This window comes from Callorhinus ursinus, unplaced genomic scaffold (assembly GCF_003265705.2).
Source record: "Callorhinus ursinus isolate GAN/ISIS: 27379988/994484 unplaced genomic scaffold, GSC_fseal_2.0 scaffold12, whole genome shotgun sequence".
NCBI classification, from domain to species: Eukaryota; Metazoa; Chordata; class Mammalia; order Carnivora; family Otariidae; genus Callorhinus; species Callorhinus ursinus.
This window is the reverse complement of record NW_027397074.1, coordinates 70,283,785-70,302,377: the sequence shown is the minus strand read 5'-3', so window position 1 is coordinate 70,302,377 and position 18,593 is coordinate 70,283,785. Positions and strand designations below refer to the sequence as shown.

General features: G+C 35.3%; 1 protein-coding gene across 4 annotated transcripts in view; it reads right to left on the bottom strand.

Annotated features, from left to right (window-relative positions):
- MKLN1 (muskelin 1) overlaps positions 1-18,593 on the bottom strand; it is a 186,075-nt gene that overhangs the window by 62,133 nt on the left and 105,349 nt on the right. For all 4 annotated transcript variants that reach the window (XM_073899209.1, XM_025854921.2, XM_073899208.1 and 1 more), the window contains 3 exons: positions 16,569-16,646; positions 13,994-14,059; positions 5,400-5,512 (listed from right to left, as the gene is read on the bottom strand). In XM_073899209.1, coding sequence (XP_073755310.1) covers positions 5,400-5,512; positions 13,994-14,059; positions 16,569-16,646 — 257 coding nt within the window. The remainder of the gene's footprint in view (positions 1-5,399; positions 5,513-13,993; positions 14,060-16,568; positions 16,647-18,593) is intronic.

Genomic DNA, 18,593 nt, shown 5'->3' with positions numbered 1-18,593 from the left:
AATTTAATAAAAATATCCAAGAACTTCAATCTAAAAACTCCAGGAGTGCTGACAAAGAATGAAGACTGAAATAAATGGAGATTAACTACATTCATGGATTAGAAGACTTATTAAGACATCAATTCTCTCCAAATTGATTTACAGATTTATCACATTCCCAATCATAATCCCAACAGTTTTAGAAACTGACAGTATTATGATTCTAAAATTTATAATTTTTAGAAAGAAATAATAATAATTTAATAAGAAAGAAAGAAAATTTTTAAAAAGAAGAATAAAGAGATCTTACATTAACCTGACCTCAAGGAATGTCATACTGGTATATAAACAGACCAAAAGATACTGGAGCGAGACAGAGTATCCCAAAAGAGACATATACTTATATGATCAGTTGGGTTTTTGACTAAGGTGCCAAAGCAATTCAATAGGGAAAGAAGACAGGGAGCAACAAACTCTCATACATTTCTAGGAGGAATATAAAATGGTAAAATCACTCTGGAAAAAGCTATAGTAGTTTCATCAATGGATCGTAAAGGGTGAAAGTTTCATGAGTAATAGGGTACTTTCATAATCTCAAAATGTCTTCCCACAAGTTACTTATCAATTATTGAGGGGAAAAATCTGGAGGGCACTCTCCTTAACCAAGTGATCAGAGGTAACACCAAAGTGATACAATGTACCTCCTGATGGGATATTCTAAGGAGGACCCAATGTCATCCACATGGTATTTGTGCTAAAATGCTCAACCTAAATCCAGTCCTAAGGAAACAAGAAACAAATCCATCTGAGTGATAGTCTACAAAATAACTACTCTGTGTTCTTCAAAAATGTCAAGGTCAAGAAGGATAAGGAAAGGGTGAGAACTATTCCAGAATAAAGGAGACTAAAGACACATGACACTGAAATGCAATGCATGATCATGAGTCCTGGTCAGGGATGGGAGTTGGGAGTGACAATGGGACATCTATAAAGGACATTACTGAGGTATTACATGGATAAGTGTCTACATCTGGAAAGGGTCTGCAGATTAAATTAAAGCAGCAGTTCTGAGGACAGTCTTGGGTCTCCAAGACACTTCAGGGAGTCCAGAGTCAGTTTTTGTTTATAACACCACTAAGATAAGAATTTGTCTTTCGTTCTTATTCTCTTATTGAGTGTACATGAAATTTTCCAGAGGCTGCACGACTTCTGATGTAGTAACAGATTGGATACAGAAGCAGATATGAATCCAGCTGCCTTCTATTAGCCAAACATTAAAGAGATTTAGAAAACTAGAAAACTTTATATAAAACAGTGCTACTTGATGTATGGTGGTTATTTCAAGGAAATGCACCTATGTGACTGAGTTACAAGCTGACCCAGCCGCTTTTTCCATGGAACACTCTATTTATGTGAAAGAAAACTAACAATCCAAGTGCCGTTATTCAGATACAACGGTTATGAGACATTTTCTGAAAAAATGAATAGTTAGTATGTCATTTTGAAAAAAAAACTGACAAAATTTGTTGCCAATGATAAAAGCAAATTTTAAAATTTGTTTTTAAGCAAAAATTAGAATTTTTAAACCTTCTACCTGCTACTGTGATCTTGATACCTTCCCAATACTTACAAAACTTTTCTGATGAAATTGACAGTAATATTGACAAATATGGGTTTTTTGATATTGTATAATAAAATTTCAACATTTGGAAGATATGCAGAACTCAGGAAACCAGTAGTTTTCAAGTGACCAACACATGGGTAAAAAAACCATGCATGGGTAAAAGATCTATTCAAAAAGCAAGACAGAACAATGGATTTGAATGTAACAATACAAAACATTAGCTGATATGGTTTCAGAGTCTATAATGCGATCACCTTTAAGAAAGAACCACTTGTCATTTTGGGATATGAGATCAAAATAGACCATGTGCAAATATCTGAAAAGGTTATTAAAATACTACTCTCCTTTCCAAAAATATAACCATGTGAGGTCCAATTTTCTTCATATATTTCACGGAAAACAACATGTTGCAAGAGATTAAACACAGAAGCAGATAGAAGAATCTAGCTGTCTTCCATAAAGCTTGACATTAAAGAAATTTATAAAAATGCAAACTAAAGAAAAATACATTTGTTTCAAACCTTTATAAAAACTTACTTGCATATCTATATGAACATTTAAAGTAATTATTCTCTTTAAGAGCTGAGCCATTCTATTATCTATCAAACTCCTAAATGTGTTATTAGATACATATTTAAGTAAATTAAAGTGAATTAAATTAATACTGCCTCTTAATTGCATATCATACTTTTGAAACACATGCCCTGGGTATCATCAAATAATACCTTGTACTCACTCACTGGTATAGAAAATAAAATGAGATATATGAAATATTAACTGTTCAATTTTGGAAGGAATGAATATTCATGCTACAGCCATATACTATTACCATTTATTTCATAGAAAAACTAACGAAAAGTTTTTAGGCATCTATAGGAAGAAAGCAATAATAAAGGCATATTGAATCTGAACTCCAGTACTGAGTCACCACTGACTTTAAAATAACAGCAACAGTCTTCTCATCAAAATAATTTCTGTATTTTTCCAGTACTAGTTTAAAATAATAATTTTTTAAAGATTTTATTTATTCATTCATATACAGACAGAAAGAGAGAGCATGAGCAGGGGAAGAGGCAGACGGAGAGGGAGAAGTAGGCTCCCCGCTCAGCCAGGAGCCTGATGTGGGGCTCGATCCCAGGACCCTGGGATCACGACCTGAGCTGAAGGCAGATGCTTAACCATCTGAGCCACCCAGGGCCCCCAAACATAATTATTTTTTTTAAAGATTTTACTTATTTGACAGAGAGAGACACAGCCAGAGAGGGAACACAAGCAGGGGGAGTGGAGAGGGAGAAGCAGGCTTCTCGTGGAGCAGGGAGCCCAATGTGGGGCTCGATCCCAGGACCCGAGGATCATGACCTGAGCCAAAGGCAGACACTTAACGACTGGGCCACCCAGGCGCCCCTAAAATAATTATTAATTGCATTCCAAATATTACTTATATATAACATATGTAAATAATATAAAAATAACCACGTCCAGTTTCATAAATAGAACATTAATATGACCTCTGAGTTCCCCTGTAAACTAACCTCCTCTCCTGCCAAAATAGCTACTCTCCTGATTTTGTATTTATCTTCCCATGCTTTTCTCCAGCATTAATTTTTCATTTAATTTATCTCACCTATTTGCTCACTAAAGAATAAACATATGATTCATGCTCAGAGTCTAAGTAGGGAAACAGAAATGTAAACTACTCATTTTAGTTACCTACTGAAGGAATTAAGTGGTTAAAAGTGGGCACACCAAAGGAAGCTTCTATGTGGAAAAGTCAAGAAAGGTTTCCCCGAGAAAGCCTGAACTGAGTTTTAAGAATAAATAGGTGTTTACTAAGTAACAGCTAGATGCATGGGAGGAGGAACCCTCTATTAATTTCAAGCAGAAAAGAACATTATTGCCAAGGGACCATCATGTAAGAGAGTTGAATTCCAGCAACTAAAGGTGTGGCTGGCACATAAAGTCAGGAGATGAGGCAAGAAAAGTAAATGGGGACCAAATATGATGAGAAATTTGAAATTTATAATCTAAGCCAAAGGAGCTAAGGTTGATAAAGTGCCTTATCATTATGATTGTTGTTGCTATTATTCACACTTTCCTGTATCTATGCCCTTTGATAGTGCCCCTCACCATACAGTGACTCTAGCTTTGGCCATATGACTTCCTTTGGCCTATAGGACAATAACAAATTTAGTGGCGTGCTCATGTCTACCTTTTCTCCTTGCGGCCCTGCCCCTGACATGCCCCAAGCCCCAGCTAGCCAACAGGAAGGTGAGCAACTATGTAGAACAGAGCCAAGTAGCCCCCGCTTGAAGCTATGCTAGACTAGCTGACAGCCAGCTGACTCCGAGACACATGAATGTGCCCAGCCAAAACCAAAAGAATGACGCAGCCAATCTGTAGACTCGTCAACAAAATAAACACCTACTGCTATATGCCACTGAGGTTTGGTGGGTGCTTAGAATAGACGGAATGTAAGACATAAGTGAAACAGGGACTGAAGCTAACCATAGGGGTTAAGCACGTATCACATGGCCAAATATGCTTTTTAATGAATGGAAAATAGACAGCAGATTAACAGCGGAGGCAAAAGTTTAAGAAAGAAGCCATAGTGTTGGAATTAGTGCCAAAAGGAGTAGAGCAGGAAAGACATCTGAAATGCAGTATTGGGTGCTAGAAATGTTGGAACTTATGCACTAATTAGACATATTCAATGAAGAAGGAGGATTTCAGGATGAATCCTAGACTTACTGCAAGAATAATTACAGATGCAATCAACTTAGATTTATAATAGTTTAAAAGAAATAAGTTAGGAATTTTTTTAGATCTCTACTTTTGTTGAAGATACAAATAACCACTTCAGAAAATGGTACTTTCATACTGAAAGACAAAGGCCATTTTTTTTTACAGATTTTCACAGAGATAACAAATAGAAATCAGAATTTAAGATATCTTTGAAAAGATAAAAACTACCCAAATTAATCACTGGAACACGCTAAGCAGAATCCAATTTCCTAGAATTAAAGACAGAGCACTGATCTTCTGAAATGGCCATTCTAGATTAAAAGCAGTGCATTGTGAATTAGGTCTTTTCCCCCACTTTTCATTTTCAGGTCCCATCATTTTGTTAAAGTTTATTTTTCACCTCATAATCTGAAACAGCTTAGATGGAGGGTACAATAAAAAATTCTATAAAGATCTGGAAAAAATAAATCAGTTAACATTTGCTTTATACTAGTGTATAATTATGCACTTACATAATTCAAAGCCATAAATCCAAGCCATCTTATTCACTAAGGAAATGCTTTATGTATATATGTATCGATAGACACACACGTGAATACAATTTTAGTCAAAAATAAAATATATATCATTTGTGACAACTGATATATAGTCAAATAGTGAGGGACCAAAAGAGTGAAAAGGTAAGGACAATAAAAGCACATTCCAGAGGAAATCAAAATAAGATGAACACTCGGAATAAAAGTAGAGGTGACAGGAACATGAGAAAAAATATTATTACACAGTTACATTTCCAGACTAAAGTAGTTAAAAACTACTATTATATTTGATACCCATTTCTATTTACCTCTATGAAATAGATTTGTTCATGTAACAGTAGTTGAAGAACCGGGTATAGAAGCTAGAATGCAAGAATACTTAAACCAAAGCTGTTTACCACAAATACTTCTGCTACTACTGTGGGTATAGAAAAGAACACAAATAAATCATCCAGAAAAAGAAGGGTACACCCATACCCCTATTGTAATATAGATGGATGAAAAGTCTGAGAACTTGCCTCTTTCTCAGTGTCTCTAGAGATACACGTCCACTGGTTCTCCTTCACACTGTACGCCCAGAAGTCAGCAAGATCTTGTGTTCCATCCCAGCCACCAAACAAATATACGGTCTCTATGAAAATTAGAAAAATATGCATAAAAAAACCCTTAAGGATAAAATTTAAATACAGGCACCCAGACGTAGCCATAGTTTTTAAGATCACTTAAAAAGGCACTTCTAAATAAACTTAAAAATGAAATTTGTCAATGGGTACCATTTCAAAATATATACTAGGCTAGTATCTCCTAAACATGGGTATATGGAAAGGCTGCTGCAGGACCACCTATTTTGAGAGATTGGTAAAAAATACAAATAACTAAGAGACATTCCCCGAGATTCTTTCATAGGTCTTCAGTGGTTAAGAAGAGTCTGTATTTTTTTCAACTATCCAGAGTGAATCTCATGTACTGCCAGTTTAGGAGTTTCTGTGCTAAGCCACAAAAAGTTTACATTTAGCAGCTTCTTAGCAATGCAGTGTCAGATTGTTAAAAAAAAAAAAAAAGAAAGAAAGAAAGAAAATAAAGAAATCCCAAAGGAACATATGGTCTAAAATAGAACATAAATACATCTAGCTGTTTCTGAAAAACAAAAACAAAAACAAAAACAAAAATAAAAAAACTTCACATTAAAACTGTTTTCCTTCTAATGCAATATCAAAAACAATGGTTAAAACTAGCTCTGGGAAGTTAAAACTAGACACCTCAAGAATAAGGTGATGTACTGCCTTGGCATTCCCATGGAAACTAGGGAAATTTTTTCCAAATATATTATGGTAGGCTTAACTCCTCAGAAGTCAACCTTTAAGTCATTCCAGGTATCTTGAAAATTAGGTTTCTTCTAACTCTGAAATGTCTATTATATCCATGGGCTGTTTCACTGCAACAAAACTGATTTCTTGCCCCATGAATAGTGACAATCTTTATACATAACACTGTTATCATCCACCTCCTTCTTTATAATAGTGCCTCTACTTTCTTCAAATATTTCCCCCCTTTTAAATGTCTTATATCTACTGCTTACACAAGCCCCCCAATTATTTAAAAAGTTACATTTTCTTTTCTTTCTTTCTTTTTTTTTTAAAGATTTTATTTATTTGAGACAGAGAACGAGACAGAGCACAAGGCAGGGGGGAGCAGAGAGAGAGGGAGGAGCAGACTTCCTGCTGAGCAGGGAGCCCGCTGTAGAACTTGATCCCAGGACCCTGGCCAGGATCATGACCTGAGCTAAAGGCAGACACTTAACTGACTGAGCCACCCAGGTGCCCCTCTTTCTTTCTTTCTTTTTTTTTTTTTTTAAAGTAAGCTCTATGCCCGACACGGGACTTGAAGTCATGACTGCAAGATCAAGAGTCACATGCTCTACTGACTGAATCAGCCAGGTGCCCTTTTTTTTAAAAAGTTAAGTAAGACATACAGGAACATTGTAAAGCTATCTACTCCCTAACTGGCATGACTTAGGCCTATTTATGTGGAGACTGTCATCTAAGTTAGGCCCCATCACGAACAGTTACAATTCAAAGTACACCTAGAAATACTGTAACATCATTAAGAAAATTCTTGACATTCATAGAGCTGGACTGTCTTCTAAGAGATTTTTATCATATTTTCATGTAATTTCAAACACTAAGTGAATTTTCTAAGTGAAATGTCCCATTCTATGCCCCAGAAGCTACAGAAATCAAAACAATGCTTCTGGGTAAGAATATACCATTGGAACAGGACTGAGTTCTAGTGCTAACTGGGCAATCAAATCAAATACAGGCCACATAACCTCCCTGGGTCTTAGTTTTTTACTTACAAAACTCTCAGTGTTGTGGTGTAGTTCTTCAGTTGTAAGTTACCTGAAAACATTCTGAAGGCTATCAAGCACAAACAGCACTTCTACTTTTAAAACATGCACAAAAATAAAAAATACTCTGTAGTTAACTAAGTGCCACAGATGCAATAAAAACAGCATTACTGTATCCAATTCCATGACTAACTCAGTACCTAGAACTTTCTGGCTCTGTACAAATGTGAAATAATGGCAATTATTTGAAACCTAAGAAACTATCATATCTCAGAACTATAAAACAATTCATTATCATTAGTTAAGTAACATTCTGTTTCCCAAATGGCATGCAGCAATACCAGATACTTCAAGTTTTACAGGGAAAAAAAAAGAATTTTCATCTGGCTTAAAAATTATTTGCCAAGGCCTCACTGTAAAGGCAATTAACCCTGTTAAATTCTGAAGCCAGGAGAGGGAGGGGGTGTATAACTAAAATAGCAATAGCAATTGACCTTTTGTTTTATAGTGTTTCTGGGTACCCTCTGGATAAGGTTACCCTGGTTCATTAACTTTAATAACCCTTCCTCTTGGGCTCTGGGTTCTCAATGTTCTTTCTGAAAAGCAGGTCTCTTTGTACGCATAAATTCTCACAGCAAAGAAAACCCACATTTCCACAACAGCCTCATTGATAGCTGAGCAAAATAAAATCTGGCAGAGAGCAAGCATCCCAATGGAATCAATCCAAGATGTCATTCTTGTCTGTGAATGCTTTGTAGTCCCAGCTGAAGTTTAATAGTAAAATTGAATGAATCAGATGGAAACAGGACCTTTTGACATACCTGAATAAAATGCATGACAAAATTTTAATTATATCATCTAATCATTTAAGTTAAATCATTCAGAGATGAAATATTATCTAGAAACAAACATGAGCAAAAGTATCATTTAATGCGTAAAGGGTATCAAAAACTTTTAAAGATTACAGAATAAGTGGAGAGAACTGTATTAAGAAGTAAGGAAACAGAAAAAAGAAAACATTATTTGCAACAGGGTCCAGTCTCATGCTTATCCTTACGTAACAATTCATGTAACAATTCATGTACATCCCTGGGCAGTACAGTCTTCCTCAAGCAGCAGCCCATTCTCTATATTTTTTTCTTAAAGGCACATAGGCTGTTGTGGCTATCCATTTCTCCCAGCACTGAGAGGAACGTACAGTCAATGTTTTCCCAGGGCTAGTCTGAATTGATAAGGTATTTCACAGAAAAGAAAGAAGACAGTCCCTATCCTCAAGGAGCTTACAATCTAATCAAGAATATAACACAAGTACATAAATCATCATATGCAGGGCAGACTAAATGCCATAAGAAAGGTAAAAAGCACCATCCGAGTTCAAAAGAGGGAAGAGAGTATATACCTGAGGGGACTCAAGAAAGGTATTTGACCTATGCATCAGAACGTGGCTCTGGGGGCACCTGGATGGTTCAGTCAGTTAAGCGTCAGACTCCTGATTTCGGCTCAGGTCATGATCTCAGGGCTGTGAGATGGAGCCCCATGTAGGGCTCCGTGCTCAGTGGGAAGTCAGCTTGAGATTCTCTCCCTCTCCCTCTGCCCCTTGCCTGCTGACATGCATGCTCTTTTCCTCTCTAAATAAATAAATCTTAAAAAAAAAAAAAAAAAAAAAGACGGTGCCTCTGTTGGCAGAATGGGAGAAAGAGAGTAGAACATTTCAAGCACGGTAAAAAGTATAACAAAGGCACAGAGACAGAAAAACACATGAGAAATGTTTTATTTAATTTTTTTAAAAAGATTTTATTTATTTGAGAGAGAGTGAGCATGAGGGAGAGAGAGAACAGGAGCAGAGGGGCAGAGGGAGGGGAGAAGCAGTCTTCTCATTGAGCAGGGAGCCTTACATGGGGGCTCCATCCCAGGACACTGGAATCATGACCTGAGCTGAAGGCAGACACTAAACCGACTGAGCCATCCAGGCGCCCCACATGAGAAATGTTTTAAAACACATGGACTCTAAAGTCAGGCAGATCTCAATAGAATGGCAGTTCTACCACCACAGCTGGGTTCCTTAACCACTGGTTTCCTCAAGTCCAAAATAGCACACCACAGCACCTAATCCATAAAGCTACTATCTATGAGTATTAAATTACATAATGCATGCAAAGTGGTTAAAACTGTGTGATGAGTAAATGCATTGGTCAATTTAAAAGAACACAAAGTACCAGGTGGAGATGATGTTAAAAAGACAGGTAGTGGCCAGATCATGGAAGGGGTTAAATGACAATATAAAGGCTTTGAACTCAACTCCACAGACCATCGAGGAGCTTCAGAAGATCCCAAGCAGAGATGTAACAAGGCCAGCTCTGAACTTGCAGCATTATAGGACTTGACTGAGAAGAAGCAGCCAGAAAAAGAGAGGGATTGGAAATAAAGTGACCAATATAGCCTATGTTCAAAATATCAAACCAATTTCATTCTGAGACTGAATGAATCAATCATCAATCAGTGAGTCAATCTGTCATTTCTGAGGCCACAAAAACAAATTCAACCATATTCTTTAGCACAAGTCTTTTTGGTACCAGTACTAAATAAACCCTCCAGTGACTTACCACCAGCAATACTAATATACACATCTTAAATATACTAAAAATAAGGTAGAAATATTAACACATCACTGTCTTTTCACCATTCAGCACAAAGAAGCAGGCTTTTTATTTTATGAGCCCAAATGCAAGATTTATCCTTCTATTCATTCTTAGGGGTAAATCAGACTGTGCTGACTGAATAATCCTCCACAAGATGGCACACTATTTTCATAATTAAATCCATGTTTCCACTTTGAAACAGTACAGAATACAAACCCTATACACTCACATAGCATGGGCCCAACATTAAACAAAATTTATGTGTCAAAAAGAAGAGGTAGGAAAAGAGTTAACAGGATAGTGAAGGAAGGTAACTTAATTCTTAGTTTAATATATAGATACCTTGAGAAAAACAAATGAAATGGAAAAAAAGTTTTAAGAAACATAAATTTATATTCAAGATAAAAATGAAACCATGTCAGAACATTTAATTCAAGAGTTTAATCCTTCTGAAAATGCAGTTAATAAGACCTTAAATTGACATGAGAATTTTGAAGAGAGGAATGAATTAGAAGGAGAAATCTATTTTACATGTTCTTTAACCTTACCTTCTTTAGCCATTCCCCTGAACTCTTATGACCCAGCAGATTATCAACTGGATTCATCTGCCTCCCTTTATAAACAGAACTATATTCTTACATAAAGCTATGATTACAAATCTAGAGACTGATACTTTGGTTGAATTCAATATATATTTCCTGTATATATATTTCAATATACTTTGTATTCTTACCAGAATTCCTTTCTGGTAACTATATGAAAGAAAAAAGATTCATGTCATTGGAAGCTAAAGAAATACAGCTAAGTGAATATGTTTGTAAATAACAACTAAAACCCATATTCACCTATTTCCTTCAAAAGTTTCTTTAAGGAATCTAAGGAAAACCTATATATGGCACTGTGGAAAAAAAAGGAATAAAGAAGCAAGCAAGCAAACACTTTCATATAATTAGTACAGAACAAAGGTTCAGATTTCCATAGAAGGGCTCTACCAAGTGACAAGCAACACGCCTTTAACCTCTATTTAGTTATCAAATACTGGGATTTTTGCCTGAGTCTCATTACCTATCCTGAGAGATGAAAAAAGGCTGGCACTATAGGTTCTCAAATTCAACGAGAGTTACCCAACAAAGAACTTTCTGGTACAATGAACATTTAAATTTTCATCTGAACAAACTTCCACACTGAAACAGAATAGATATACCTTTTCTCTCTATTTGCCCTATTTTACCCAGAGTTAAAGAACCGAACTGGAGAGGTGCCAGGTATAGGGATCATAGTCAATAAAACTGACATACATATTCAGTAGGACAAAATACTGTATTTCTTCTCTACCATGGTATAAATGACAGAATTCATTTAGGATGACAGAAAGCTCTGAAATTAAGTAGTAAAATGTATGCTATCAGGTACTTTTCTAAATTGTTACTCTACCCTTAGAGCTAGAGCAAAATGAAAAAAAAATAAAAAAATAAAAAAAATTTAGGAACCATTATATTTTTAAGAAAACAAGATACATGAAACACTGGGTAGCAATAATTGCTTTGAAATACAAGCCACTTTAAAGATGAAATGAACTCTATGAAGTTTTACACTAGTGAAGGTCTTCTTAACTTTTTAAGAGTCCTTTTGATGATCTGATTCTCTTCCTAGAAAAATGTACATACAAACAAAATTTTGTATATAACTTAAGCAGATTAAGAGCCCTTGCTCCAGAAATCCTTAAAATGAATATTTAAAATAATGACTGGGGGTCTCTACTACATTTCACTACTCTGGCATCAACTTTATTAAGATAAAACTTCTAGGTTATTCAAACTCTACTTGGGGAAAGTCATTCTTTACTACTAACTCTACCTAATCCTTATCAGCAAAATTCTTAATTTTTTTTTCTAAAAATCTTAGAAGTATATGGTTTCCCTTCCTCTCTAAAATATCAGTCAGGACAACACAGATAAAAGATGAAGCAAATATACTGAAATAACATTGGTTAGTTAAAATGTGGGATTATGGGTGAGTTATTTTTTTCCCTCAAGACTGCTTTTCAAGTTGTTTTAAATTATTTTTCCAAAGTTTTAAAATTGTTTTAAAATATTTCCACTGTGTGGTTCTGTCAAAAACTCAAACCAAAAATTAAAAAGGTCTCTAGACTTACATAAAATTCTCATTAAAACCAATCAGTATATATTGTACATAATGTTGCACATAAAAATACATATTACATAAGTAATATATACATTATATATAAAATACATTATTTGATTTAACTCTCCCAATAACATATTATTCCCATTTTAATCATCATCATAACTCATTCATGATCAAATAAAAAGTCAGTGGTAAAGTCAGGATTCAACCCCAGGTATGTCTAACACACTGCCTTCTCACAAACTGAACCCTCAACCATTATATTTGGTTGCTATGTCAGTAAGACCAGACTAGAAAAAGTTCTTTCAAAGATTAACAATAAATATAATCTCTTTGAAGATGATTAAGATCAATCTCATGGTATCTGTTATAAGAGGGCTCTGGTACAGACATGATAGGAAAATACCTTGGTAACTGATACTATTAATAGTTTTATAACAGAAATAGAAGGATTTCTAAAGAGCAAATCCAAAGATATCCCAAATTCTGCTCTGTACCTAAATTAAATTCAGAAAGCATCAAACGTTGCCTGAAGGAATGCAAAGCTCTATATAACAGTTAATTTTTCTACCTAGATCCCAAGGTAATGATCACTACAGCCTTGAAGAAGCATAGTCTATATACTAGAAAAGAATAAGCAGAATCATCAGAAAATTTAAATATATTAGAATATAACCAACAACATGGGTGCCTAAGTGGCTGAGTCAGTTAAGCATCTGCCTTTGGTCCAGGTCATGATCTCAGGGTCCTGGCATTGAGCCCCGTGTTGAGCCTACTCAAAGGGGAGTTTGCTTCTCCCTCTGCCCCTCCCCCCTGCTTGTGCTTACTGTCTCTCTCTAATAAATAAATAAAATCTTAAAAAAAAAAAAGGAACGCATATGTATATTTATTGGATTTTCAGAAGAAAGGAAGCCTAAGACTCTACAGCTGAGTCAAACCTGTATCTGTGGGAGGGAAAGGATTTGGGGAGATAGACCAACATTAGGGGAGCAAGGTCAGATGCCCTGAAATGAACCTCTTCCATACAGAAACTAGTAATACTCCTAAACCAGCTCACAGGTTACTATACAAATTTAGCAATTTATTTTAAGAGATATTATAACCTCTCTTCTTGTTACTTACAAAACATTTGTGAAAATACATTAATGCCTAGAAGATAATTATCTAAACTGCGATAATTTTTATTCTTAATTACTTTATGATGTGAGTCAACAAAAATTATTCCTGAGGCACCATGAATCAGCATAACACAGTAACAGAACTGAAAAAGTAAAAGTAAAATATTACTTGAATGGATACTGACACTCCCTTAAATATTCTAAAACCAAATAATAAAGGAAAATTATACTGAATTCTTGGTATTTGCTTTTCCAGATGGTAATTTAAAACCTACTATAATTTTAGCATTAACCTCTAAATACAATGGTATCTAAGTTGTCCCAGGCTGTAGAAACCTAAGAAAAATTTTACCAAGTTACAGAATAAAGTCTAAAAGGCAGCAAAAAAGAATAGCTAAAACAAATTATTTATAGGTTTATGAAGAGTGTTAAGCAATTAGTGGATCTATCAACACTTAAGCTACTTAATTTGATATTCTTTCTCAAAAAATATCTTCATTCTCTTGCAATAATTCCCACATTACAGCATTAAAATACAAGTGCACCGAAAACCCAGAAATACTCCACAGTTTACTACAAAAACCAAACATATATAAAACCACACACACTCACAGCTAGAAAGGGCAGCACATTTCTTTTAGGTTACCTAATATCAATTGTGCAGCAGTCTCCCTTCCCTCATGTGTTACTACCTCCTTTATGTTAAATCTGTGGCTAATGTCCTATTTTCTTTGCTACTTGGTTATTACGGCTGGTATTTCACCTCTGCAATGAATGGAAGAAGTATCTTTGTGCTTACCTTATATTTTAGAATGTATAACTTTTAAAAGAATTTGCTTTCCACTGCAAATATTCCTCACCTGTTTGAACATCAATAACCATTTGGTGGCCCCCTCTCATTCCTGGTCGGTTATCTTCTCCATCACCTGAAGAAGAAACAAATATGTTCTTTAAAAAGAATAAAAAAGAGGCGCCTGGGTGGCTCAGTCGTTAAGCGTCTGCCTTCGGCTCAGGTCATGATCTCAGGGTCCTGGGATCAAGTCCCACACTGGGCTCCCTGCTCGGCGGGAAGCCTGCTTCTCCCTTTCCCATTCCCCCTGCTTGAGTTCCTGCTCTTGCTATCTCTCTCTCTGTCAAATAAATAAAATCTTTAAAAAATAAATAAATAAAAAGAATAACAGAATAACTGGAAATCCAGAGTAACTGCATTCATAAGTCTGCAATGAGCAGTACAATTAAAACAGATTTATTCTTTCAGGGGCGCCTGGGTGGCTCAGTCGTTAAGCGTCTGCCTTCGGCTCAGGTCATGATCCCAGGGTCCTGGGATCAAGCCCCGCGTCAGGCTCCCTGCTCAGCGGGAAGCCTGCTTCTCCCTCTCCCACTCCCCCTGCTTGTGCTCCCTCTCTCGCTGTGTCTCTCTATGTCAAATAAATAAAATCTTAAAAAAAAACAAAAACAAAAACCAAATTTATTCTTTCAATATCAAGAACAAGTAAAAAGACTCAAAAGAAATAATATATTTATGTTTATAATAATTACCCTGCTCTTTTTCAGGCTATTAATTCAACAGGAAACATTCTCCAATGTATTTATGACCAGTGCCATAAATCTGCAAGGATGCAGGATATTCCATAAAAACATTAAGACAAAAAATTCTAAACTATTGGCGTAACAAAGTGAAGGGGGAAAACAGTTACAGAATTAGATCTCAGGTCTCTAGTCCAAGCATACCTAATTAGTATAATGAGCAGTTTTAAAGTTCATACAACTAAGCTACTGAAAACTAATATGTTATTAAGTTTTGTATTAATTTATATTACCACATAACTTGAGTACCGACCGAGAAGTGTAAGATTTACTTCCCTCTGATTCCTATTTTCATCATGGAGATTAACAGGCAGTTTGAAATATAATCAGGGAAACTTTTAAACTTCTGTAGAACTATGGTTCAACTTGTATTATATCTTACTTTATACCAAATCTTATATAAAGATACAACTTCATTTCAATGGTTCAACAGGTTGCAGGATTCTAATGCCTGTCTTGATATAAACCAGAAAACTTTTTCTTTATAACTCCCCTATTAACTGAAATATATTACTTCAGCTAATAATTTTCCATGTCTCAGCTTTCTTCTATATAAAACAGGGACCATTCACGGTTTTACTAATTTCACTGGGGTACTGTGAAAAATACTGAAATGTCAGTTCTTATATAGGGAAGATATCACGCCAAACTGAAGTATCATTCCATTTCTACTGTATTCAAGGACTTTTCATTCAGAACTCCTCTGCAAATTCTTTCTCCTTTCCAATATAGTTATGTTAAGATTTCACGGCTTGTTATCATTGAGGTTTTATCTTTTTCTTCCTTCTTCCCCGCCCAGTCAGTATTGCCACTTTCAAGAACAGAGTAAGACACTAAAATAAATTTGTCAATATGTTTGCATTTTATATATTTAACCCATTAGTTTTCAAATACACAATTACAATCTGCTACAACATGTGTTTCTCTGACAAAAATTACCTCAAAAATGACTGATAAAGCAGGAGAAATGATGTCTGAATAACAGAAATTATGGAGGTTTGTAAGCAATTTTCTCCAGTATATTAATGTTTAACACTATCAGGGGAGAGCTTTCTCCCAATTAAAGAGAAGTGCTTAGTAATTTATGGACTGTCAGAAAAAAGCTAAACATCCACAGAACTGCCTTCCTTTAATGCAAGTAATTGCACTAAACAATTGCTACACTTTCCACTATATTAACCATCTGGCAAAGCAGTGAGTCAAGATCAAGAAGTGACAAATACTTTCCCCTGTATGAAAAAATGGATTAATGGAGAAGACTATGCTCTGGATCAGATTTTAAGTTTTGATAAATACCCTCTAAGGTTGACAGCTGAAAGAAGGAAGCATGAGTCCCAGGGCTTAAGCCTCCAATCTCACTGTGATGCTCAACAGAAATGCCTGTAAGGAGTTAACTGTACCAGTATTTATTTTTATCAGGGTTACCACGCTAGTTTTCATTCATATCTGCTTCAAAAGTTCCAGAGATTTAGAATGGCATGCCCCATTTCTACTTTCCTCATAAGCCCTGTTCATTTTAGTGAGCAATTCTGCAAAACTGAGGGTGTATCAGGAACACATTTGGCATGACAACACTATGCCTATAATTTTACAGTACCTCTATAAACGCAGTTTATGAGGGGATTTTGTGTTAAAACTGCCCAATCTTCTGTTGTAGTGATAAAACAAAAAGGTTTACAAGAAAAGTTTAATATTGTAAACTAACTCCTCTATCTAGTTAAGGAACCTATATCTTATGTTAAACACTTGATATCCCACACAAAGTACTGTAAAACTTGAGCTGCCCTGGGAAAAATGAAACTGAGACATTAAAGCAAAACCACTCACAACCCAGAAAATAAGGCTTACCTTTGGTGCTTTTGGGAATAATTTGACTCCATCGTGGCTTATATTCCTGTTGACTGATGTACTGATTGAACAAACCATCTGCAAATATCCAAGAATGAGAGAGAATTATTTATATCTTAACTGGCTTACACTTTTTATTATAGCAAAAAAACGAAAAAGCCTATATTAAGGGAAATTACTAAAAAGCACATTCTTAGAAAATGTGTCATTTCAGTTTTCACGCTATCTCAAATATAAATAGTAAAGTATTAGTTGACACAACCATGTAAACAAATTGTTTTAGTGGCAGCTCATACTAAATTTACTATGTTTTCCCCATTTTTGTCATGACAAATACAAGAAAACTAGAGAAGAAAATGAGTGCCATGACAACTTTGGTGTAGGCCCTTATATCTTCAGGAAGATTCATTTTGTCTTAGTTAAGATAGACTAAATATGACTTAATTAAAAAAAACAACTTTATGAACTAGACATTATCATCTCTGTTTTACAAATGGAGAAACGTGTGTTTAGAGATATTAAGGAACTTAACCAAAATCATGCAGCTCTTAAGTGGTAGGCAGGGCCGTGTGTTTCACTCTGCCTTACTTCTGAACTTATTTCATCAATAAATTAGTAATTTACTTCTTAAGAGGAGTTGTTACACTAGCTGCCATAGATTGAACTCCCCATATGTATCTATTTCAATAATTATCAAGCCCTAATCCCATGTCCCTCAACAAAGATTAATTTAAGAATGGTGTGGACCCCAATTCTGGCTAATGTATCCAATGTTTCCTTTGCTTATAAATAAACATATCAAGAAGATAAATCTACTTTTATTCTTCTGGAAATTTTCCTATCTGTATGTAATGTACGGATCTGTACAGGTATGAGAATGAAGTCAATTCAATAATGACGACAAAGCAGAGACAGGAAAAGAAACTGGATCACTGAACTGACCAACCATGAAATCTACCTCTGGACTTGTCATGTCATATAATAACATATTCTTACTTTTTAAACAAGGGTTTTCTTTTACATGAATCCATGTAGATTATAATTTATAAAGACAACTTTACTATAAATTCTATCATTTGACTCTGATCTCAATCTGAAAAAAGGTTTTCCCTTTTTCTTCATTTAGTCCCTGAACATAAATACTTTTCCAAAGAATTTATAAGTAAAACTGTCTGTTCTCCGTGACTTACACACTTGCCATAGACTGGGTAACGTACAGACATCTCCCTAATTTCTTTCTTTTCTGGGTAATTATGAAGCTCAACTGCAACCACACCCTTTAGCTTTCAAGTCTTTTCAGATGGCTTTAACTAAAAACTTCCATCCCATATACGCCTCTAGTTGCTCTTTTTCTTTGCCTTTAGGACTTCAAAGTTTTTATAAAAAGAAAGTTCTAATATTCTTTCCTTTTGAAGTCAGCACTCAGACATTAGCGTTTGTATTTTAATTGTTATAGTAAGGGGAACAAGTAGATTCATGAGTTATTTTCTTTTAAGATTTTATTTATTTATTGGAGAGAGAGTGAGAGAGAGTGCAGAGCAGGGGGGGAGGGGTAAAGGCAGAGGGAGAAGCAGGCTCCCTGCTGAGCAGAGCCTAACGCCAGACTCCCGGGAAAGGATCCCAGGACCCTGAGATCATGACCTGAGCCAAAGGCAAACGCTTAACCAACTGAGCCACCCATGCGCCCGATTCATGACTTATTTTAGTGAGAGTGTTTCTATCATAATCTACTCCCCTGTGGGCTTTTCTGGTAATTCTTGCCCATCCACCCTACTCTGACCAATACTCTCCCATTACAAGAACTGGAAAGCTCTTTTTCAGATAAAATTAACAGAGGCTCCTATTAATAATGATAAGGTGATAGTAAAATATGTATCATTAATTTAGAATTCTATAGACATAAAACAGAGTAACTGAATTTTATTCAGTTTTGAGAAAGACACATAAAAGTTAAATAATCCTTTTTAAAAAATTAAACAGAAGACAATTATCTGATAAAGACAATGATTTTAAAATATGCATTAA